At 39.9% G+C, this 25,384-nt stretch overlaps 1 protein-coding gene and 1 long non-coding RNA gene across 2 annotated transcripts in view; both read right to left on the bottom strand.

The window, feature by feature from the left end:
- Positions 1 to 21,036, bottom strand: part of FBXO40 (F-box protein 40) — a 30,135-nt gene extending 9,099 nt beyond the window's left edge. Inside the window, exons 1-4 of the mRNA XM_058555882.1 lie at positions 20,988 to 21,036; positions 19,591 to 19,716; positions 9,972 to 10,078; positions 293 to 325 (exon numbers count right to left, since the gene is read on the bottom strand). Of these exons, the coding sequence (XP_058411865.1) occupies positions 293 to 325; positions 9,972 to 10,078; positions 19,591 to 19,716; positions 20,988 to 21,036 (315 nt within the window). The remainder of the gene's footprint in view (positions 1 to 292; positions 326 to 9,971; positions 10,079 to 19,590; positions 19,717 to 20,987) is intronic.
- Positions 21,037 to 21,067: 31 nt separating this feature from the next.
- LOC131414764 (uncharacterized) overlaps positions 21,068 to 25,384 on the bottom strand; it is a 76,844-nt gene continuing 72,527 nt past the window's right edge. The window contains exon 3 of the long non-coding RNA XR_009222227.1: positions 21,068 to 21,113. This is a non-coding gene — a long non-coding RNA (uncharacterized LOC131414764). The remainder of the gene's footprint in view (positions 21,114 to 25,384) is intronic.

The following is a 25,384-nucleotide window of genomic DNA, read 5'->3' as shown; positions in this document are numbered from 1 at the left end:
ATTTGCTGAACGAAGAAATTGTCAGCCATTTAGTTTATTGCTGGATGTTTTGCTTTTTCATTTTTAAAGTTTTACTAAAAATCTTTGCTCACAAATCTATCTCAGATCTCTGCTTTCCCCCTACTCCGTGTCAATTTCTTCTAGTTTTTCTCTAGCATCTCTGGTTTGACAAAAAGCCAATAAATATCATCAAATCATAAGGACAAGTCTGCCAGCTGCTTGGGCTACAGGCTAAATGAAGCCAGACCCGGACCTCTGAACGGTGAAGATCCAGAAAGCATATGGTACTTACCATAGCTTCCCAGTTTCTTCTTGATTTGTAATTCTAGAGAAAAATATGAAAATATGAATATGAATGATTAGTAAGAAAAGTATTTTGGTTATCTACATTAACAGGGGCCAAAGAGACATCACAAAGAGTATGAAGTCTCCACCACCCTGGAGGGAAGTGTCTTTGCCTCCATTTTATAGTTGAGGAAATGGAAGCAGAAGTTAAATAACTTGTCAAGGTTATACAGCTACTAAGTGATGGAATCAGGTCCCAACCCAGGCCATGCTAGCCCCACGCTCTGTTCACTGACCCACACTGCCTTCTGATCGGGCACCTTACCAACCACAGGATGTGTAACTTATGCTTCCTGTAACTTTTCTTCATGGTCTACCAACAATTATCCTGGCATCCTAACCCTCCCCCATAATCTGGCCCGAGTTACCCTTCTAGCCTTCTCCCTCACTGGGACTTCATGTCCACTTAGAGGTCAGCCTGATATCCAGCTTGGTCTGGGGCAGTCAACAAGTATCTGTAAAATATCTGTCATGTGTCATTCACCCTGGTGTATTCAGTGGTGCCATGGCTACAGCAGGGCTCAAACCTCAGAGGCCCCAGAAGCAGGCTGAGTGGGTACTCTGGCAAGCAGAAGAGAAGATGCCCTACCTTCAGGGGAACACAGCTCCTCAGCTCTGGTCAATTGATCCCATGCGGGAATGTGTTGCCAGATCTTCTGACTTTTCAGAGAAACTGGGGATGCAGAATTTTTGTGAGTGGTGATATAGCGCAGTGGTTAGAAGACAGACTGCATGGGATTCAACCCTGGCACTACAAGTCAGTAGCTGTGAGACTTTGGGAAAGTTCCTTAACCTTTTTGTTCATCAGTTTCACCATCTTTACAGGAGGACGAGAGTAGTCCCTATCTCATCATGTTGTTGTGAGGAGGAAATGAGTTAAATATATCCGAAACTCTTAGAACAGTACTTGTCTTGTAGGAAGTGATCTATACATGGTTGCTATTATCAAACAGGTGTTTTATAGTTCATTGTAATGCAAAATATTTTTTTATATAATACATCAAGATAAAAATCCTTGGAATTTTAAATATTGGCAATTAATTTAATTTTTTAAGAAAACCTCTATTTGGACCAAGGAAAACATGTATGCAGGCTAGACAGGATCTATAGTTGCCCATTTGCAATACCTGGTCTGGAGAATTTGTAGCATAATTTCAGCACTGTGTTAGTCTGGGGTGGGATGGGGTGGGGTGGGGTTGGGGTTAGCACCCAAAAGTCAGAAGATGTAGTATTTTAAAATTTTATTTTATTTTACTTTAGGATTTACCAATTCATTGTGAGTGAATTTTCCTCCAACTTTTTTTTTTTTTATTTCAAATATACGGAAAAGGTGAAGGAATATATACAATGAGCACCCAAATATACTCTACCTAGATTCAACAATTAACATTTTTTCACTTTGCTTTCTCTCTCAATACACACACATATGCACACACAGTTCCGACTAAGCCACTTGAAAATAAGTTGCTAATATCATGACATCTCATCCCTAAGTACTTCAGCATATATTTCCTAAGAATAAAGACATTTTCCTTTTTACCTACAATAACATTATCTTACCTCAGAAAACTAAAAATAATTTTCTAATATCATGTAACATGCTGTCTATATTTAAATTTCCCCAATTGTCCCAAAAATATCTTCTATACTTTTATTTTATTTTATTTTTAGTTTTTGAACCAGGATCCTTTTAAGGTCAATTTATTACAGTTGGTTGGTAAGTCTTTTTAGCCTCTTTTAATCTGGAAAAGCCCTCTCAACTTTTCTTTTTCAGAAGAGAAAGCCTTAAATCTCAAGGAAATTGTATTCTAGTTCATTCATGTATTCATTTGTTCATCCATTCCTTCAACAAACATTTGTTGATTACCTGCCAGGAAGCGAGCATAAGGGTCACCTGGCTGCTTGTTAAAGTGGTCCTTAAACACTATTGTTCATTAGATTCAGCTGTGATGCTTGTTAAATCTATAGATATGCACTGTTCAATATGGGAGCCACTGGCCACATGTGGCTAGTTAAATTTAAATTAATCAAAATGAAATAAAATTAATAATTCAGTTCCTCAGTCATACTAGCTACATTTCAAGTGCTCAGTAACCATATATGGTTATTAGCTACTCTATTGGACAACACAGAATAGAACATTTCCAACTTTATGGAAAGTTCTATTGGACAACACTGCTACGAATGCTGGCTCCACCCCTAACCCGAGTGAGGGGTGTGTCCCAGAATTTATATTCTTAACACATTCCCCATCATATTCTTATCCACTGGGATTAGTGAGTGTGAAAGATGGTTCATGCCAAGCGCTCTATATGCCTAATAGTCAGCCTGAATCAGGAGTCAGGTGAGAAGCTGCAAGCCAGAACATCAACAGGTTCAGGGCCCAGTAGAAGATAAACCAAGGTGTTAAAGCCAGACAGGGTGCTGAGCAGAGTGGAAAGGCTCTGAGGGTTGGATTGAGAGGGAGCAGAATAGGATCAGGCAAGGAGCACATCTTTTGGATGCAAGAGTCCAGCTACTGGATCTTTTAACATACAATTTAACATTCAGGTAGGCTTCTGCCATATTCCATATCACTCCTGGGGGAAAAAAGTCCATTGTGGATTTATTTTGGAAATTCATAAATATTAGGCTCAAGCATCTGGAGTTATTTGGCACTCAATAAGGAGCCATTTAACATTGTAATTGGCTGTTAACTAGTAGAGGTGGAGGGATGGAGTGGGAAGATGTCGAGTTAGAAAATGCTACGTAGAGAATGCGATGGAGGCTTGGATGGGTAAGACTGATGACAGTAGACATAGGCAAGATGAGAAAGATAGAAGACGTTACAAGGGAAAATCAACTAACATTTTTGATTCTGGCTGTAGATGTGGGAAAAAGAAGAGTGAAATGTGATTCCAAGATTTTGAACCAAGAAGAGATAATATTGGGTGTAATTCTGAGAAAAATAGAGTTCTGAGGAGGGAACTGTTTTGGGAGGAAATATAGATCCAGCAAATGTAACACAAGTTGCTTGAGGTGATGATAGATCATGTAGATGGGAATATGAGGGGTTAGAATATAGAGACACAGACTTGAGAATTATCCACTTAAAAGTGAGAGAGGAAGCTGTAACGCGGGAGGAGAGAACACAGAATAGAAATCTGAGCCATGAAGTGAATAGCTGAGAATTTCCACTTTGAGGACATTAGGAAGAAGTAGAGCCAGAGAAGCAGAGACCAGAAAGCTAAGAAAGTCGGGACCATGTTGCCCACATGTAAAGGAAAGGGTGAGCGATAGCCTCAAATGCTGCCGTGAGGTTAAGAACAATGATGACAAGGCCACTGCTCGTGGAAGTTCCCCAAAGAGCTCTTGCCAGAGCAAACGTGGCATTTCAGCTGTGCAGGGGGACCTTTGGTCATTTAAAATGTGGTGTTTGCTTGGAGGGGAAGTGGAAGTTATTAAGCACACACTCCAATGTTGGCAGGGCCTGTGCCCTGGCTGGGAGAATGTGACCATCTGCTTTCTATTCATAAAAGACATTCATCAATAAAGATGGAGTCTGGATGACTCCGAGTCCCCTGCTGGCTTTTAGGAGGGAAAGAAGAGGGAGATCACAAATGTAACAAGGCTACATGAAAAAAGTTACCAGTACCAGGAATGTCTAACTTCACATGTGCCAGCCTGATTCTGGGGGAAATTGTTCCCACTGAGATAAAGTTTAGCCCCGTGCCTGGAAAGGGAAAAGCCGGCCTGGCTAGTTGTGTGTGCTCCATGTGTGTTGCGAGAACTCTGCCCTAGCACCATGGATGTGTCTGGCTGGAGGGACAGTGGTGATGACCTCTACACCCAATCATTTCTTATCCTTCAGCATTATAAAGTGTGGTTCTTAGGAACACTGTTATTGAAGCTGGAAACATTTGTGGTGGAGCCTTATTGCTCATCATCTCTTTGAAGTTATTTGAAAATATCCCTTTAAGAGAAAAGAAAAACAAAGCATGCAGGCAACAAAGATGCTGTTGTTTTTTTTAATGCTGCTATTTAAAGACCTTCTGCCAGGCTCTGGAGCAATACCAGATGAGTGACTTTGGGAGAGGACATGTGCTGAGCAGAAAGACACAGTGAGCGGTGACCACTCTTTGGAGGAGTTTGACAGTAGAGGAAAGGAGAAAGATAAATGTAGCCTAAGGGCATAAAAAAATCACATCTGAACCTTTTGTTGTATATTGGGGAAAATCATTCCCACTGAAATAAAGGACAATCCAAAATTCTTGATAGTCTAATTATTGCTGGGTAAGCAGGATGACCAATAGTCCTGGTTTGCCGGGGACTCCCCGGTTTTAGCACTGAAAGTCCCAGGTCCCAGGAGACCTCTTAGTCACAGGCAAACTTGGACAGGTGATTGATCACTTTAGGTTGGAGCCAACTGGTGTTGCCCCAAATTAACCAAATTAGATATATCATTCATTATCTTGTGACATAAGATGCCCTGTTCTCCTATTTCTGTTCCAGTGTAGTGACTGGATCCTTATCCTCCATGGGGTTTGTCTGACTTTCCTAGGTTGGGTGGTTTCTCCACATTTTGGATGTCATGGAGGAAGAAGAATAAGATATTAGAGCCTAACATGTGCTTTTACATAATATCTCATTTAATCCTCCCAATAACCATAGGAGTTGGGTATTACCATTTCCAGTTTACAGACAAGGATACTGAGGCACAAAGAGGCCTAAGTTTGTTTGGCTTCAAATTCTGTACTCTTTGCTCTATCACACTGTGTTCCTCAGAGACCCAGAGAGACATATGCGGTCCATCCCCATGACTTGGGGAGAATGTAATCCCAGGGCTTGTGTCTATCTGGGGAGAGCCTCTCCTCCCCCAGTTGTGGCACAGAAAGGTGTCTACATGTATCATCTTTCCAGATGGTAGGGGAGCCGGATGCTCTTCGTTAGGAAGCACTTCCATTTCTATGATGATTTTGTTTTGTCCTCCTCTGGACCACATTCCATACTATGCCCCATCTGAACAGAGGAAACAAGAAGAGTATCCAGGTCTCATGGCTTTGCATTTCAGGGAATACAAATGTAAAAAGGGAAGATTTTTAAGGTTAAAAATCCTCACTACAATGTGAATTTTGAGATTTAAAATGAAACACTGACTAAATCAAAGCACGTAGATTATAGAAACTCTTCACTGTGAAAAAACTGACAATTCTATGCCTGAAACAGAGTATGGTTATCTGGGTGACATTTCCTCCTCCAGTTTCTATGCCCCTGTCTAAAGTCTTGCTTTCTATCTGAAAAGGCAATACATTCTATCCTTTTAAAAGTGAACCTTAATCAAGTCCCCAAAATATGAGTTTTAAAGTTCCCCAGTCTAGAGGAGACAGCAGTCAAATATAATTTAGAATTAAATTGTTCTAAGATTTTACTGGAGTTTTTTTACTGGGTGTACTGGACGCAGTTTAAGCGGAATAGGAGTAGGTAGAAAGACTAGGTGCATGAGTTTGAGGGATGGATATTTCTTTAAAGAAATAGGGGAGAATTTAGAACCTGGCATGGGTCAGAAACTTTATTTGATGCAGGTTTGCGGCACTGTGTGGACCACTCAGAAAGCAGTAAGTTAACAAGCAAAAGCAAGTCAGCTAGAATAGTGGTCCTTAAAGTGTGGTACCCAGACCAACAGCATCAGCATTCCATGGGAACTGGTTAGAAATGTGAATTATTGGGCCCTACCAAATCAAACTTACTGAATCAGACCTACTGAGTCCAACTGATTCTGTTGTAAACTCAAGTTTGAGAACCCACTGAGTTAGAAGAAGCTTGATATTGTGCTCCCAATCGCAAAGAAACTACTGCCCAGTTAGGTAGGAAGGCCTTGGAGAAAGATCTGAAAGGGCAGTGGGTAATTCTATCCATTTCTTTCCATCTCCGCCACCACTGCCCAGGTCCGAGCACCATCATCTCTCATTGGGTCTGGTGCAATAGCCTTATAATCAGCCTCACTCCTCCCATCTTGTGCCCCATAATTTATATTCACCAGCAGAAAGAGTGATTTTAACAGCTTTTAACACTAGGTTATTACTCCCCTGCTTAAAACCTCCAGTGGATTCCCATCACAAGGAATAATCTCTGACATCCTTATCTTGGCCCGAGAGGTCCTGCATGAGTGTCCCCTCCTTGCCCTTGTACCTCACCTCTCTCCCTTGAGCACTTAGCTCCAGCCTTGCAGCTTATTCCTGCATGCGCCTTTGTACTTGTTCGTGCTACTGAAATTCTCCCCTTGCTCCTCATTTGCATCATGGGCTCCTTCTTGCCTTTAGACTTCAGCTTACATGTTAACCTCCACGAAGAGGCCTTACCTGACACCCCCAATATAAAATAAGTTAATGAACACTCTCCTGTATTAGCTAAGTAATTAAATAATTCACAAATCATTTAATATCCTGAAATCTAATTTATTCATTCATAAAATGGAGGTCCTAATAACCCATAGGTTTGTGCAAGAATCAAATGAGATAAAGTAGAGAAAGTGTCTAATATATGAGTCACTCAATTGTTAGTCTTTCCTCTATCAGGAAGATCATTCTGGTGGTCACCTCCCTTGTCCAGGCCTTTACTTCTTCCCATTGCATCACTCTCACAGCCTTTGGCTGGCCTTTCAATTTTCAGTTCTCCCTCATTCCAAGGTATCTTATATACCACTACCAGCTTAATCATCAGCAAATCCCATTTAAAAAAAAAACTCACCTCACTCCTTTAAGAACGTGAATTTCCCTAATCTCCCCTCCTTTTTGGCCCCTTGTAATCACCACAAAGTATTTATTCCTTAAACACGTAGGAATTCATATAGTACTGCATCAGGCCTGGACGACCTCTTAGATGCCACAAGGCAATCTGAGGGCATCTTTGTTTCCTAGGCCCAAGTATTGTTTACATACATTATTTTGTTCATTAAGGAAAAAAGGAAGGTGTCCATCGAGACTCGCTTCTCTTTTGCCATTGGCTGCGGGATTCTGTACAACCTGAGGGAAGTTGCTGTAAAGCGTGAGTGGCGAGAGAGAGTCTGATGAAGAGCGTAAATGGAACAGAGGTGCCGTGACCAGTGAGTGTGTTTAGGCAGTGAAAGGAACTCTGATGGGAATATCAAAGGAGAGAGGGAGGGCCCCTCAAGGAGCGTGAGGAATGGTTTCTGAGGGACTGAGAGAGCAAGTACAGCTAACACTGCTCACGGCCCTCAATCAACCTTTATTGAATAGGAATGAATTGAATGAAATTGAATAGAACCCTAAAGAAGGCAGCATTTTGAAAGAGCTGTGAGAGCGACTTGAAACAGATTTCGGAGAAAAGTGTAATGATGTCAGATGTACGATAATTTTTTTTAAGGAAGAAAAAGAAATATTTTCCATTTTATTAAGTTAATGTAGACTTAACTGAATGGAAAAAGAGTTTGAGGCTCTCATCACATGCTTTTCTTTTTTCTACTTGACCTTGATGTTTTATTGAGAGACTCTGTAGAAACCACAGTGCCACACAGAGCTACCTGTGTGGCAGTGGCCAAGAGCATGTGGGCAGCTTAAATGGTACCGAAGGCAAAATAGGACAGAGGTGGTGACCAAGTGTTGCTAGCCAACAAGGTCATGAGTAGGCAGATAGCAGGTATATTTAAATCACTGACTCAAGCAAAAGAGAATGGGATTAACAGATAATAGTTTTAACATTCTTTACTATAATTTTAAAGTTAGTAGGCAAACAGGGTTGATGTCAGGGAGATATTTTTAGGCAAGGGGCCCTCTCGGCACCCCTCACATGATGTCAGTGACTAACTATTTTGCCTCCTCGTGTGGCTAGCCCTGGCAATAATTATTTATTCCTGAGCTTTAACCTCAGGGGAAGGGACAAGGTCAAAAGTTAAAGATCAGAGATAGTCTTTAATTCTTAACTTGTTAACCAGCCAATTAATTGGTTACTTTAATTATACATTGCTAACCTGTTGCCCTGCTATGGAGATATTTAATTCTAGGGAAAGAAAATGTGTAAAGTTAAATATTAAAGTAATCCCTTTGCCTCTTGAGATTTTAACACAACCTGTCGGCTTGAGGATAATTCCCGCATCTGGTTCCATGATCCTGGGCTTCAGGGCTATGATTCCAGCACTTTCACTATACCCTAAAAACATAACCATCCTTCTCCAAAGGTATTCAACTTCACCATCTGTGCTTCTCCACTTATGCTAGAAATCTCTCTACTTTTAAACTTTCTAGTCATTTAATTAGTTAATTCTCATATCTGATAATTATATTATTAGTATCAGTATTTTAAGTTACTGTTTTGTATTGGCCAAGAAAGTACTGACTAGCCAAATTATCCAGGGGTGGCTGTGAGTCAGCCTGTCTATTCGGTTATTCCTAGGCCAACAAACCCCAGTCTCGCTAGGACAGCACCTCAGCACGCACTTTGAAGACCTTGGTGCCATGAAAACCCTGACAAATTAAATGAAGTCAGGCAATTATACACAGTGCATTTAAATGATTGTGCCTAGCAAACAGGCATAATTATAATCCAGACACCTATAGCAGAGTTATGGGATCCGTCTGGATGTTACAGAGTCAGGCAGGAAGGAACCAAGACTTACTGTGTCTGGGTAGGTCTCCTTTTACTTGGCATTGGTGGCATTAGCCTGTACACTGCAAAGGTCAGAGCGTACAGAATTTCTTTTGCTGCATAGGCCACTTCCCAGGATGTCCTTATCTGAACTTTGAACTATATAATACTAAAGTGAGGCCCAGAGGAATACAAGAAAATAAACACTGTTCCCTTATCTCTGCCGATTTGTTTGTGCATGCAACACTGTGCAGTTATTCTGAAAGCTAGAAATAATCTACCTACATTTTAAAGCTTTTGATACCTCAAAGATCATTAATCATTTTACTTTGTCCCTCTGGATGTACAAGTTTCAAGTTTGTAATAATTTTTGATTTGCATGCAAAAGCCTGTATAAGTTTTTCAACTTGTAAAATAGTTTTACTTCTATTCCATAGATGCATTTGGGATTCAAGAGAGCTGAAGAGAAGAGAGCCATATTTAGGGGATATTGTCAGAGAAAAAAGGTTTTAAACTCTGCGGCCAAGTTTAAATAGTCCATGCAGTAAATACAGTTGTGCTACATTTACCGGTGGTGTGACATGGGGATGGAATTTCAGGTACCTGAGAATGACTTGCAATTAACAGAGCAAATGTTGATTGGTGAAAAGATCACAGCATTTAGACTTCAGAAAATAGAAATCCTGGGGTCTGGGCCTTCCACCTAATTCCTCACCATCTCCTCCCTCACCACCCCGACCCACCATCACCACTGTGTAACTTGAGAAATATCACACAACCAGTCTGGTTGATTGTAGAAGAAAGAACCTAAGCTGTTGGAAAGCACGCAATCTCTTCCTGCCCTAAGATTTTTGATTCAAAACAGGTGTTTACATATGGCTGGGTCTCATTCTCAGTGCCAACATTTTTCCCCCGATGTGTAACTAATTTGCTAAACCCTCTTGTCTTGCTCAGAGCAAAAAGGTGATGTGCAGCTCAGCCTCTGTCTCCGTGTTCACCATTCCAAAAGTCCCCTTGGTGCACCTGCTCACGTTGGAAAAGCTTACCTTGATGGCACTGCTGAACCAGCGTCTGCTGCACCTGTGTCCCTTGATTGTGAGCAAGCAGATCGCAGGAGGTGGCTGGGAGTTCAGCTGCAGCAGAGGACAGAGTTCTGTTGAGGAGGCAGGGAAAGGAGAGAAAACTTCAACAGAAATAGTTCAAGTGTTTCCAAGTTAAAAATAAAACTATATCGCAAGAGGCAATGTGACCAGGCTCAGCTTACGATTTTTTCTTTCCCCTGTATTTATCAACACTTGGTATCTACCGGAGTGGCATCGAGCAGAGGAAGCCAGGAGGGAAGTAGGGCTTTATATCAATGGGTTTCCTTTCCCTCAAGGAAGGAGTAAAATCCCTTTAAGAAGGATCGTTTTCAAGGCCAGAGCAGCCTCTCAGACTTCTGTGCGTGCAGTCGGCAGATCCAGCTGTGCTCACAGTGGCTGGTGGAGCATTCAGGACAGGCTGCTGCTCTAATTATAACCATGCTTTTCACCTAGGCCCGTCACTGGCTGAAGCAGCAGCTTGTGCAAGTGACAAGAGGTCCTGTTTCTGTATCTCCTATTTCTTGTCATGACACGTAAGTGGCTGTCCTCTCCTGGCCCTCTTCTTTCCCTGGTGGCTGAAAAAGGGGGAGTTTGTAATTCAGAAATCAGGCATAGAGTAAATCCAGTGTGAGAGAATTAGAGGTGGTGGGAGGCTTAGCTATTGCTTAGTCCAACTTCCTCTTTTTACAGATGAGGAGACAGAGGTTAAATCATTTGTCTGAGGCCACACAGCTTGCTAGCAGAAGAGACAGAGGAAAGACTCAGTTATTCTAACTCCCAGTCTGGTGCTCTTCTTTACCTCATCCTCTTCAAAGAAGCCCATTCAGCTATCTTATGAGGAAAGAAAATATATAATTCTGGCTTTGCTGATTTCTAGGTATGTGGCTCTGACCAAGCTGCTTAACCACTCTCTACCTCAGTTTTCCCAATTGTGAAATGGGGATGATAATACTGGGTGTGACCATGTGTTAATATGTTACCACATTAATGTATTAATGTGTGTAAAGCACATAAATGATGTCTAGCACATAACAACTGCTCAAGAATGCAGTTATTTGAAGGTATGGACTAACAACAGATATGCTAAATTCTGCTGTAATTAACAGACACTGAATTCCTTTTTCCCCTGGATTCTTCCATGCATATATGTCCAAGTAGGTAGACTTATTTGGGGTGAGAAATTAGCAGTTGAAAATTGTAAAAATTTTGTCTATTGACCTTGTATCCTGAAACTTTGCTGAACTTGTTTATTAGTTCTAATAGTTTTCTTACGAATTCCTTAGGATTTTCTGTACATATAAGATCATGCCTGTGTCCAATATTTTTGCCTTAAGCATCTTTGCCATAGACATCTTTGCCGCAAGCATTTTTGCCACATAACTACAGTCATGCACTGCATGACGTTTCAGTCAACAATGGACCGCATATATGATAGTGGTCCCATAAGATTAGTACCATATAAATGTAGTAGGCTAGACCATCCAGGTTTGTGTAAGTACACTCTCATGTTCACACAACAACAAAATCACCTAATGACACATTTCTCAGAATGTATCCCCATCATTAAGGTGACACACGACTGTAATTGGCCGTAAGGCAATTTTGCCATAAAAGATAAAATAACTGGTTGACAGTTTGGTTTGACAGTTTGGTTTCAGCTAGAAAGTATGGTGATAAAACTTACTGGAAGTGTGAAATTAAAGAGAGTGTAAAGCCAGACTGCATACTATACTAGAAAATGATAACATATCAGCAAATTCTTCAGTGAGGAGAGTCATCCCTCCCACCCATCAAAACCAAAAGTTTACCAAGCTATGGCAAATATAAAAGAGGCAGCTAGTCATTCACGACTCTCTTTGAGAGCATTAATTATGGATTCTTTAGCTAATTTAGATGCAACAGCTTGTTCTTCAATGTCATCTTTACCAAATTTACCATGCAATATTAGAAGTTGGAGGCAAAAGAAGAATCAAGCTCCCCTCCTGTCTCTCCACCCCCCCAAAAGAGAAATAGTTATGTGATTCCTGATGAGTATATGTTTCTTGAAAATGGTGAAAAGTTTTTGCTATTTGATAGTGGAGAACATGATGTGGACAGAATTTTGGTATTTGGCACAGAATCTGGTTTAGATGATTTGGTGAAATTTAGGGACTGGGCATGTGATAGAACATTTAAATGTAGTCCGGATATGTACAACTTGTTTCATTATGTCCTTTTTAATGTTCCTCTTTTATTTTATTTTTCATTATTTTATCTTTTACAAAACTGCCTTATAGTCAAATTAGTTATGCAGTGGAAATGTTTTCGGCAAAGATGTCTACAGCAAAGATGCTTACGGCAAAAGTACCTAGAACCAATCATGCCATCTGTGAATAGAGATATTTTTACTTCTTCCTTTCTAATTTGGGTGCCCTTTATTTCTTTTTCTTGCCTCATTATACTACCTAGAACTTCCAGTGCTATGTTGAACAAGAGTGGTGAGAGTGGCCCTCCCTAACTTGTTCCCATTCCTGATCTTAGGGAGAAAGCCTACAGTTTTTCACCATTAAGTATGATGTTACGAGTGGATTTTTTATAGATGGCCTTTATCAAGTTGAAAAATTTGATAGTTTATCTTAGTTTGTTGAGTATCTTTATCATGGAGGGTGTGGAATTTTGTCAAATGCTTTTTCTGTGCCTGTTGAGATGATCATGCGGTTTTCATCCTTTATTCTATTAATGTGCTGTATTACATTGATCGATTTTTGTATGTTGAACCAACCTTGCATTCCTGGATAAACCCCACTTGGTCTAGTATATAATCCTTTTTATATGTTGCTGGATTCAGTATTCTAGTATTTGGTTGAGAATTTTTGCATCTATATTCATGAGAGACATGAGAATAGTTTTCTTACAATGTCTTTGTTCAGTTTTGGTATCAGGGTAATACTGATTTCATAGAATGAGTCAGGAAGTATTCTTTTCTGCTTTTTGGAAGAGTTTCTGAAGGATTGTTAGTTCTTAAACTTTTCGTAGAATTTAGCAGTGAAGCCATCTGGGCCTGGACTTTTCTTTATGGGAAGTTTTTGATTTTCAATTCAATCTCTTTATTTGTTAAAGCTCTATTCACAGCATTTCTATTTCTTGTTGAATCAGATTTCGTATTTTGTGTCTTCCTAGGAATTTGTCCATTTCATCTAAGTTATCTAATTTGTCATACAAATTATAAAAGTTATGCAATTGTTCATAGTATTCCTTCATAATGTTTTTTATTTCTGTAAGGTTTTTCATTTCTGATTCTAATAATTTGAGTCTCCTTTTTTTTTTTTTTTTTTTTTGGTCAAGGTTTGCCATTTTGTCAATCTTTTCAAAGGACTAGCTTTTGATTTTGTTGATTTGCTCCATTGATTTCTATTCTCTATTTCATTTATTTCTGCTCTTGTCATGTTCGCTTCCCTCTGCTTGCTTTGGACTTGGTTTGCTCTTCTTTTTCTAGTTTCCTAAGGTGAAACTTTATTGATTTAAAGCTAAAACTATGGAGACAGTAAAAGTATCAGTGGTTGCTGGAAGTTAGGGGAGAGGGAGGAATGAATAGGTGGAGCACAGAGGATTTTTAGGGTAGTGAAACTATTCTATATACTATAATGGTGGATACATGTCATTATACATTTGTCAAAATCCATATAATGTACAACACCAAGAGTGAACCTTAATATAAACTACTGACATTAGGGGATAGTGATGTATCAAGGTAGGTTCATCAATTGTAACAAATGTACCACTCTGGTGTGAGTTGTTAATAGTGGGGGAAGCTGTGTATATGTGGAAGCAGGGGCTATATGGAAAATCTCTGTGTCTTCTAATTTTGCCATGAACCTAAAACTTCTCTAAAAAATAAAGATTATTTAAAAAATCAAAAGTGAAAAAAAAATAATAAACAAAAAACCTCACAGCCTAAGTCCCAATGTCTCTTTCCTAGGTCTGCAATCTTGCCCTGCAAGATCCCTTCACGATGACCCAGAATGTGATGAGTAACAGGGACCTGCAAACCTGCTGCTGCTATAGTCTCTGTTAGTTTCCCCCAGTAAATGCTAATCCAGTTATTATTATATAATGTGTGATACCAGATTATTCACATTCTGATTTCTTCCATGATTGATTAATTACTTAGAAACATACTTTTTAGTTTCTAAATAGAGAGCTTGGAGTTTCTTCTGATTAAATTACCTTATGCTCAAAGAATGCTGTTTGTATGTTGTTGATTCAATTGAGTTTGTTAAGATTTGCTTTGTGGTCTAATGTGTGGTCACAATGTGCTTGAAAAGAATGTGTATTCTCTACTAGCTGGATGCAGAAATCTATATACTTCCATTAGGTAAAGCTCATTAACAGTGTAGTTAAAATCTTTACCCATACTAAATTTTTATCCATTTGACCTGTCAATTATTGAGTATTATATTAAAATCTTCCATTATGGTTGTGCATTTGCTAAGTTTCCCCAAGGATTTTGTTAGTTTTTACTTCATATATTTTGGGACTATGTTGTTAAATGTATACCAATTCAGAATTACACCTTTCAGGTTAATTGTTCCTTTTGTCCTTATTTAATGTATTTTTACTTCCAACAAAGTGTTTTGCCTTAAAGTTTAATTTGACAGATATTAATATAACTATGCCAGCTTCCTTCCTGTTTAAAAAAAGGTTATTGATTTGAGATCTTATTTTTTAAATATAGGCTTTTGCTGCTATAAATTTTCCTCTAAGCACTGATCTAGCTTCATTCCATAAGTTTTGGTATGCTGTGTTTTTCTTTTCATTCACCTCTGAGTATTTCCTAATTTTCCTGGTGATTTCTTCTTTACTCATTGATTATTTAGGAGTGTCCATATATTTGTGAATTTCGTGAATATCCTGAATTTTCTTCTGCTATTGATTTCTAATTTCATTCCATTGTGTATGGAGAACATACTTTATGTTAATTCAATCCTTTTAAATTTGTTATTTTGTGGCCTCAATGCCTTTTTTTCAAAATGTTTCCTATGTCCTTTATTCAAGTTTTGAAGTTTCCCTTACAGAGGACTTAATTTTCTTAGTTAAATCCTGGATACTTTATATTTTTCATTGAGGTACTTATTTTATTATGTGTTTATTATTGGTTTTGAGAAATGCTATTAATTTTGTAGGTTGATCATGTAGCTGGAAAATTTGCTGAACTGTCATTCTAATATTTGACTCTTAATTTTGTTGGTTTTCCTAGATGATCATCTCATCTTCAAAAATCTGTTTCATTTCTTCCCATGCCAGTTCTTACATTTCTTACTATGTATGGACTCATATTATATTAAAACTAATGGTGATAGTGATTTCCCTTTAAATTTTGACTGAAAATACCCTTTAGAAAACCCCAGACCTAAAGATTGGAAAGAAAATGTAAGTTTATAACCTGCTCCCATTAAAAGTGAATGACCCTTAAAGGCTATTGACACTCTTAAAAAAATCTAAGATATTTTTGGGAAGATGGGATTGTGGAGTCTCATCGGTCATCTAAGGGACCAAGAGGGCCTTTCCTCAGGGAGAGTTGTGGGGCTGATTGTAAAGTCCTGAGCTATACTTTTAAAAAACTTTAGTTTTTACATTTCCATGGAAATCAAAGTGACACCAAGCCAGAAATTTGGGTTAAGAAGCAGAAAAAAGAAAGAAAAGAGGCATATACAAGAGGCAAGATCCTTTTTCTATATGATCTGGTATTTATTAGCACTTTAATCAATGAAATCCAAAGTCCACCATGCTGGAGGGGTTCTGGAATTCCAGACTGTCTCTTTAGACTGTAGGCTGCAAAGCCCCAGCTTGTCATACTGGACCAGGTTTGCCCAGGAGATAGACCTAAAGCCAGACCAGCAAAGATGCTAAGAGAGGAACTCTGTTCTCCTAGCTGGGGCCTTGTGGGTGAGAGATACTGATATAGACAGTGAAAAGAAGATCTGGATATCTCATCCTCATCAGGAAAACTATATAGTTTTATGATTTGGGCTATGTCATAGGCATCCGAGTACAAGGCAGGAACTGAGGCCACTAGCCTCTCCAACTGAGGATCTTGCATTTGGACATCACTTGTGGGACTCTCAGTGATGACAGAGTCCCATGCCCAGTTAGAAGGCCTAAGGGCTGAGGTGGAAGGGAGCTATAGAAATCTGAAACTGCAGGAAAAAAAGAATGAGGCCTGGTTGGTGCTGTCGGTGAGTGGGGCATATTCTTGCCTGGAAGGGTCTGGTATGGTTGCTTTAGTGATTGCTCTTATTATCGCTGCTGCTTCCTCAATTTGAACTGCCGGTTCTTGAACCAAGTCTGAGAGTGGGAGAAGAGTGGAGATTATGGTTTGTTAATGGAGAAGGAGTTTGAGGCTTCTGCTGGGTGAAAAAAAGCCAGATGATAACCCTCATGTCCTCTCCAAGTCACCCAGACACTGAGTTCTGAGAGCACAGAGGTAGGCATGAGCGGAGTCAATAGGAGGAACAGTGAGGGATCAGAACGGGGACCCCAGAGATGGAAGAAGGAAAGAAAGGGGATATGTTTCAGAGGTTGTGCTGGAGGTTCAGAGAAAGGGTCCTGAACTCTAAAGAAGAGAAGCTAGTTCAAGGAACTATGGAGAGGTGGGGAATTTGAAGTGAAGGCTTTTCAAGATTATTTTAGAATGGCTCTACAGTGAAAAATACTCCAACAAAAATTTGGGGCCTTAGCAGGCTCAGAGGTTGGGGGGAGTTATAATAACAGATTGGAGGGTTTTGCTTGAGAAGACCCTAAATGAGGAGTCTGTTCGGATGACAGTCCTTCCTCTATTTGAGCTGTATATACAAGACCTCTGGAGTTCTAATTTCAGTTACACTGGTTATTACCTCTGTGATGCAGTCACTTTGCCCCTGAATCTTAGTTTTCCTCATCTTTTAAACTAGACGATAGTAGGGCCAATATATGCCCAGTTCAGTACCAACACACAGTAGGTACTCAATAAATGAAATGTTATTATTATTATTGTGTTATGGAGGGAATTTCCAGGCTGAATAGTAGAATGTGGTTTGGATAGTGTACCAAGCTCCTCTCAGGGGATTAGATGGACCTTTACCGTTGACTGTGGTAGGTTGAGTTTCAAAGCGAGTTCCTTCTGGAGATTTTTATCTGGAAACATGGTATGGCTAAACAGAGCCTCCAACTCTTCATGCTGTATGTGGGTGAATGAGGTGCATTCTTGATGCTTCTTCCATATCGCTGTAGAGCAGAGATGGAGAGGGAGTGGTTACACTAACACTACCCTCTCCTCCAAACACCACAGCTGTGAACCTCCCATGACTTTCTTCCAATCAGGCTTGGAATCCAGGAGTGATAGATCCCAGGTCTTGACTCCAGGAGGCTAAGTCCTATGTAACAGTGCTCTGTCTTCTGTTTTCTGAGATTTAGTTTGTCCCCCCTAGGAAATGTTACCACTTTACTTTTCTCTGTACTCAGTCTATTCTCTCTGGAAACTGGCTCCCTTGAGTTTCAGTTTGCCCTGCACTGAAAACAGAAAAACCTTTTCTCTGTTACTCAGTCTATCTACCTAACCTTAGGACAGTGGACAGTAGCTTCCCTCCTCTTTTTCATGCTTTATTTCTTTTAGAAAATAGGAAGAAACCTCATGTTCCTGCACCTGAATATAACACACTCCTCAAAATGAGTTTCCTTTCTTCACTTATTTATTCAGGAACCTAGTCCATTTTGTCTGGAAAATGGATTTTCCAGACTTTCTGAAGCTCTATTCACTCCTCTGGGAAAAGGTTCATAAGACATGAGACATAGGGGCCAGCCTGGTGGCATAGTGGTTAAGTTCACGTGCTCTGCTTCAGCGGCCTGAGGTTCTCAGGTTCGCATCCTGGGCGTGGACCTGCACACTGCTCATCAAGCCATGCTGTGTAGGCATCCCATATAAATAATAGAGGAAGATGGGCACGGATGTTAGCTGAGGGCCAATCTTCCTCAGCAAAAACAAAGGAAGATTGACAACGGATGTTAGCTTATGGCCAATGTCCCTCACCAAAAAAAAAAAAAAGAAATGAGACATAACTAAATATGTGGAGATGATTGAAAAATTATAGATTATTTTTTAAAATGGCAATGTAGAGAAATAAGAAATTTTCCAAGAAAATACAATTACCAAAATTTGCTAAAAAAGAACTGCAGACCCTGAATAGACTAATAATCACACAAGAACATACGTAGGTTATAGAACTCAAGGCAATGCTGTGTTAATTTTCCTGTTATATGCCCATTTCAATAAAAGGAGGAAGGGTCTTTTCCCCGTTTACCCACCATATTGGACCACAATATTTCCGAGATATTGTGATTTATAATAAATATATATATATTTTGGTCTTCATCCATGATCCTTGGCTCACAGCTCCCAAAACCCTTGAAATTTCCTAAGAGGTAAGAGCAATGGGAGCATCTTTTGTCATAATATTTGTTCTCTTGTCCTCAGTTCCTGAAATTGCTTCAGAGCCATAAAGATGAAATAGGTGCCTTGTAATGCATAACAAGCCCCTTTCCACCACAGTTGGGTTTATGTTAACAACATGACTTTTGAAAATCTCCTAAAGATTGGGGACTAATTGCCAGAGGAACCAACCCTGATGAGAGAGTTGGAACTTTCAGTCCCATGCTCTGATATTTGGGGAAGGAAGTGGGGCTTGAGCAGTTGAGTCAATCATCAACGGGCAATGATTTAATAAATCATGCCTATGTAATGAAGCTGCCATAAAAACCCAAAAGGAGGGGTTTCAGGGAGCTTCTAGGTTGGTGAACCAGAATGCATCCACGTGGCACCATGCTTGGCCCCACATTTCTCATGGACAGAAGCTCCTTTGTTCGGGCCCTTACCCTTTGTATCTCTTCATCTGGCTGTTGATTCGTATCCTTTAATATCCTTTGTAATAAACTGGTAATCTAGTGAGTAAACTGGATTCCTGAATTCTGTGAGCCACTCTAGAAAATTAATTAAACCCAAGGAGGGGGTTGTGGGAACCTCTGATTTATAGCCAGTCCATCGTAAGCACAGGTGACAACCTGGACTTGTGATTGCCATCTGAAGTGGGGGCAGTCTTGTAGGACTGAGACCTTAACCTGTGGGATCTGATGCTATCTCCAGGTGCATAGTGTCATAATTGAGCTGAATTGTACGAAATTCAGCTGATGTTGGAGAACTGCTTGGTGTGGGGAAAAAACCCACATATCGAAATTGGTGTCAGAATTGTATCCCAGCTTGGAAAACGGGCTTTCTGTATTCCTCTCTGCCTATGCTTCAGTCCTTTCCTCCTAGAAAAACATTCTTACTTGTGCTACATTTGGCGTTCTCAGCTTGTCTGTAATAATTTGGTCAAGCATGGGCCAAAGGCATTTGACTTGGACATGAAATTTATAACTTCCTCTTTTATGATGAGAACATTTTTTGAATAGATTTTTGAAAGAAGATATAACAATCAATAACTGCTTTAAAACAAATGCAAAATACAGTTGTAGGGCCCCATGAGAAGAGGGCAATGGTGGAGTAGGGAGGGCACAGGAGAGTTATACTCACTGGGATCAGCTGGGTCCTGTGGTATCAAGTTCATGCTGGAATCATCCATGTTAATAAACAGGTATGGCTGGGGATTCTCTGGGGTCATTCTGTTCATCAGGGGTTCTGAAATCTGAGATGGAAAGCCTATGAGAAAAGGGGAAGCTGACAAAGTCATTCATTCACTGGGAAGCAATGTTTTCAAGGGGCCTGGTCTTGCTCTAATGACCTCAGACAAAGGAAGTTAACCTCTGGAACCTCTGCCTCAGCTGAAAGATGATTCACATTTTATACCATAGATGTCCAGATGTCTTAGTCAAAAATGAAATTTTGGCAATATTAAAAGACATTGTGTGCCCATATCTTTGTGACTCAGAGTATGGGGTATTTTCTTTAATGAGATTGTTGAAACAGTCTATGCATGAAAAGATGGATAAATTAAACAATTAGACTAGATCAAATGACCATAGACTTCTCATCAGAAACCAAGGAAGACAGTGGAACAAAATCGTTAAAGTGTTGAAACAAAACTGTCAACTGAGAATTCTGTATCCAGGGAAAATATCCTTCAAAAGTGAAGGTGAAATGATTACATTCTCAGATGAAGAGAAACTATGAGAATTTGTGGCCAGTAGTCCTGTTCTATAGAAATGTTAAAGGAGGTTCTTCAGGCTGAAGGGAAATGATACATGAGGGAAAATTGGAACTTTGGAAATGAAGGAAGAGCCACAGAAATGGTAAATATCTGGTTAAATAAAATAGACTAATTTAAGTTATTTGAAATATATGTATGAATATTAAAAACAAAAATTATCACATTGTCTAGCAGGTTTTTTTTCTTTTTCTTTTGAAATAATTACAGATTCACAGGAAGTTGCAAAAAAAAGAATATACAGGGAGGAGGTCCTGTGCACCATTCACCCGCCTCTCTCAATGGTGACATCTTGCATAACTATAGTACACTATCAAAACCAGGAAAATGACATCAGTACAATCTATCAAGCTTATTCAGATTTCACCAACAGCATTGCCCGACTTAGACCACATGGTGGGTGGTCTAGGACGCTTCTACTCAACCTTCACTTTTCCTTCACTAGGGGTCAAATTTGTGGCATGGTCTGACAGCTCTCCCAGCCTCCCCTGACTCCCTCCCCATTTTCTCCATCAGGCATTTCCACTAATAAAATCCTTGCAGGTTTAACCCTATCTTGATCCTATCTGCTTCTTAGAGGACCCAGACTAATGCACCCTATTTTTTGTGTTACAAGTTAATCCATCCTGGAAAGTAGGATTCAGTCTGAGCCAGAGGCACTTGGGATTCATTTGAATGTTGCAACTGTCCCTCCTTTGAGGAGGGCTGTGGGACCCCCAGAGATGGAGGTCAGACTGGAAGGAAGGCAGACCATTGTTGTACTCACTGCGATCAACTTGGTCTTGTTGTATCATGTCAATGCTGTAATCACTCATGTGGCTATAAGAGTGGGTCTGGGGAGTCCTAGGGGCTCCTCTGTTCATCTGGGCACCAGAAAGCTGCATTGGTAGGTCTGTGGAACAGAGTGGGGTTGGGGTGGAGAGTGATGGCTCATTCATTTCTATGCATGCAAAGTATTCAAGGCCACTGTGTTTGAATCGCAGGTCACTCAAATAGTACCTCTGTGAATTTAAAGAAAAAATGACTTGACCTCCATAAGCCTGTTATTCCTGCTGAAAAATAATTATAATCTCTACTTCACTAGGCTATAGCGAGGATTCACCGAGAGCCTATCAGTAAATCACAAAGCCTGTTGCAAAGTAATGCTCAAAGGATGGGGACTGCTGTTATTTAGAAAAGTAATTCAGACCATGTAACTGTACTGCTGAGAACCCTTCTATGACTCTCCAGTGCAGGTGGGATAAATCCCACATCCTCACTGACCCTGGCCTAGAGAGCCTGACAGGAGCAGGCAGTGCTGCCTTAGACATGGGCAAAAGCAGCCCTTGTCTTAAGTCCCTTCATTGAGTCCTGCACCTCTCAAACTTTAATAAGTATACAAATCACCTAGGGATCTTGTTAAAATGCAGATTCTGATTCAGTAGGTCTGGGGTAAGGCTTGAGATCCTGCAGCTCTAACATGCTCCCAGGTGATGCTGATATTACTGATCTGCAAGTAAGACTTAGAGTAACAAGGCTTTAAGAGGGCCTCTCTCGGTTCTCTCTGTATGTGCCACTCCCCACTGGGAATGGAGTCTGCAGGACAAAAGTGTCACGACCACCTGGAATACTTGCCCACTTCTAAATCATACTCCCTGTATCAGGGAACACAGGATTTTCTGCCAAAGGGCCCCGAGCCTGCATAACCTCTTCCCTGAATTCATCCTCCTGAGTGGAGAACATGCTGTCAATGTGCATACACACTGGCCCAAGGGGCGACTGTTGGTCAAGGGATATCAACAGAGCCTTGACCTTGAGTATGCAGACAGGGGTGAGAATGAGGAGGAAGGGCTGGGGCTAGTTCTCCCTCCATTGCTGTGTTCTGCTGTGTAACTTGAAAGAACCCAAGAATTCAAAATTTGAATCTCAAGTTCCAGGAAGATATATTTGTCAAGATGGCCAGGTAGAACATATTTTACCTAACAGTTTGATAGCTTGATTGACAGTTTTTAAAAACTTAAGATATATAGTATGTGGGCTTCCATTTGTATTCTTGTCTTGGCCACAAAAATGTTAGGCACCTGCTGAGCTCTCCTCTCTTCTCCTTGGCTCTCTGTGTCCTGGCCACACTGGACTTCCTTCAATTCTTTGAACTAGTCAGGAGCCTCCTATTTCTGGGTGTTTGCACGTGCTCATCCCTGCTGTTTATCTTCCACTTAACAGCTAGTCAACACCTACTCCCCTGTCTTAGTTTAAACAACACTAACTTGCAGGTGCTATCCTTCTCTTCCCAACTTCACCATGTTCCGTGTTCTCTTATCTCTTTCTTAGCACCATGTACTTTTCCTTCCAAAAGCAATTTTATTTACCCACGCTTCTTTTTGCTTCTACTTTATTGTTCCTTTATTTGACCTTTGGCAACAACTGGCTATGAGGAGCTGATGTGTCAGAGTGAGGAAAAAGAGCCAGAAAAGAGTTTATAAGAGAGAGAGGAAGGAGGAAGGGAGGATGGGGGAGAGAGGGTGAGGGGAGATAGACAGAGAGAGAGAGAGAGAGGCAAAGAGCCAATTACTCTGAAAGGTTGGATAACATTCACATTCACCCTGACTCTCATGAGGCAATCAGACCTTCTGATCTTCCTTCCATTCTCAGTTTACAAGCCACTCTCTATCATCTCCCTCCAGTGGGAATGGAGCTGAGTGATTTGCATCCTTTAATCTTGCTCCTTTGATCTTTTGAACTCTTTTTGACCACTTAAATCCCACATTCTAGAACCCATCGTTCCTCCCTCCCTTCTCCCTGCTTACCGCTCCTGAATCCCCTTGCAGCGCCCATTTTCAAGCCTGCTTGATGCGTCTCTCTGGAAATGCAGTTTCTTGAGTGTGTCCTCATGGTGAAACACGATGTATTTAAATGTAATTTTTGATACAGTCAGACCCTTGCACCACCCAGACACACCCCTAATGTCCCACCCTTCGTTATTCAATCATTTATTCATCCAATAAAAATATGCTTAAAGACTAATATAACTGTTGCTGGAAATAGCGTCATTATTCTTTTTGTACTCAAAGTTTCTACCTTTGACCAACCCTTTAAGCTGGCTCCTGTGGCCTTTTGATACCACCATATCTTTACTTTTACACTTGCGTTGTTTAACATTATAAGTGTGTCTCTTTAAAATAGCAATCCCATCTGAGGATCTTTTTTTTTGAGGAAGATTGGTCCCAAGATAATATCTGTTGCCAATCTTCCTCTTTTTCTTTTTTCTCCCCCAAACCCCAGTACATAGTCGTATATCCTAGTTGTAAGTCCTTCTAGTTCCTCTATGTGGGACGTCACCTCAGCATGGCTTGATGAGTGGTGAGCAGGTCCGCACCCAGGATCCAAAGCGGTGAACCCTGGGCTGCCAAAGTGGAACGTGCAAACCCAACCGCTTCGCCACCAGCCTGGCACCCCATCTGAGAATTTTAAGATGGATTAAATCTGCTTATGTTTGATAGGATAATGATTAATAATATATTTGAACTGATTTCTACTTCCTTATCTTTGTGGTTTTTTTTTTCCACTTTTCCTGCCTTCTGTTGGAATGGTTGCACTTTATTCCCTCCCCGCTCCCACAATAGTAAGTTATATGCAAGATTTAAAGTCACCATTCATTTTTTCACATACATATTTAATTTTTAAAAAATCAAAAATCAATCAGTTTCTCTATACTTCTCCCAAACAATAAAATGCTCTTTGGATTTTTAACAGTGAATTCCCCACCTTCAGTCTTTCATGTTATTTTTGTCTACTATTTTAGATCAAAGTTGCTTTTATGGCCATAAAAGTAGTCATTATTATTTTTTGTCATAAATATTTATTTAGATTTAATGTTTATCAAGTTCTTTGATCATCGTTGCTTCCTCCTTTTTCCTCTTGGGCACAGTTTTATTCTTTCTGAAGTGGAATCATTAGTAGTTCTTTTAGTGGTGGTCTATTAGTTGTAAACATTTTCAAACTTTCTTTGCCTGAAAATGTACTTAGTACATTGTCGATCTTGCATAATAGGTTAGATGAGTACAAAAATCACTTATTTGAGAAGTCTGCTGACAGTCAAAATTTATTCCTTTGTACGTAATATTTCTCTTTCTAGTTGCTTTTAAAAGATTTGTGCTTTGTCCAAAGTCTATATTTTTACCGCAAAGTGTTTAGGTAAGATTTGTTTTTATTTATCTCGTCCATGACTCACCATAGGTCTTCAATCTAAACACTCTTGCATTTCTTCAATTATGGACATTTCTGAGCCATTATCTCTTTGAATATTGTCTTTCTTTATCTCTAATAGCTTCTTCTGGAATTTCCATTAGATTTATATTAGACTTTCTCATTCTATTCTTTCTATTTTTCAACTGCTGTCATCTCCTTATCTTTCTGAGCTGTAGCTTGTTTAGCCATAACACTAAAAGTCTGATACATACATTTTATCGCTTTGACTGATACTTTTTCTTGACCTTTAATTTTGTTTTCTCTATGGTGCTTTGCCCACCCACCCCTGCCACCATCTTCATCAAACTGACTGAAGTCTCACTCAATCACTCATCTGTTTGTTCTTTCACTCATTTATTCATTTATTCATCCATCACTTATTTTTTTCCCACAAATTCATTTATTTATTTATTTTTAATTGAGATATAATTGACATATAACATTATATCAATTTCAGGTGTACAGCATAATCATTCGATAATTGTAATATGTTGCAAAATGATCACCCCAATAAGTCTAGTTAACATCCATCACCACACATAGCTACAAAAAATTTCCTTTTGATGAGAACTTTTAAGATTTACTCTCTTAGCAACTTTCAAATATGCAATACAGTAGTATTAACTATAGTCACCATGCTGTACATTATTCACCACATATTTATTGAGTGCCTACTGGGTGACAAGCACTATTCTGGCATGGGGGGGCATCAATTATGACTATAATAGACTTGACTCCCGCTTCAAACCACAGTAGCAACCATTGGCTTGTTGGACTATGCTTCTCTGGACAGAGGAAGGGACTCTGATCCTGGCCCTTCCCACTTCTCCCATCAGCTATCCCAGAGGGCATAGGTCCTAGACTAAACCATAGATTTAGAAACAAAAAACTAGACTCACACTCTGCATCCTACCAAAGAAAGAAGATGGAAACTCA

This window comes from Diceros bicornis, chromosome 15 (genome assembly GCF_020826845.1).
Source record: "Diceros bicornis minor isolate mBicDic1 chromosome 15, mDicBic1.mat.cur, whole genome shotgun sequence".
Classification (NCBI taxonomy): domain Eukaryota; kingdom Metazoa; phylum Chordata; class Mammalia; order Perissodactyla; family Rhinocerotidae; genus Diceros; species Diceros bicornis.
The sequence above is the reverse complement of the archived record's forward strand: the minus strand, read 5'-3'. Positions and strand labels throughout refer to the sequence as shown.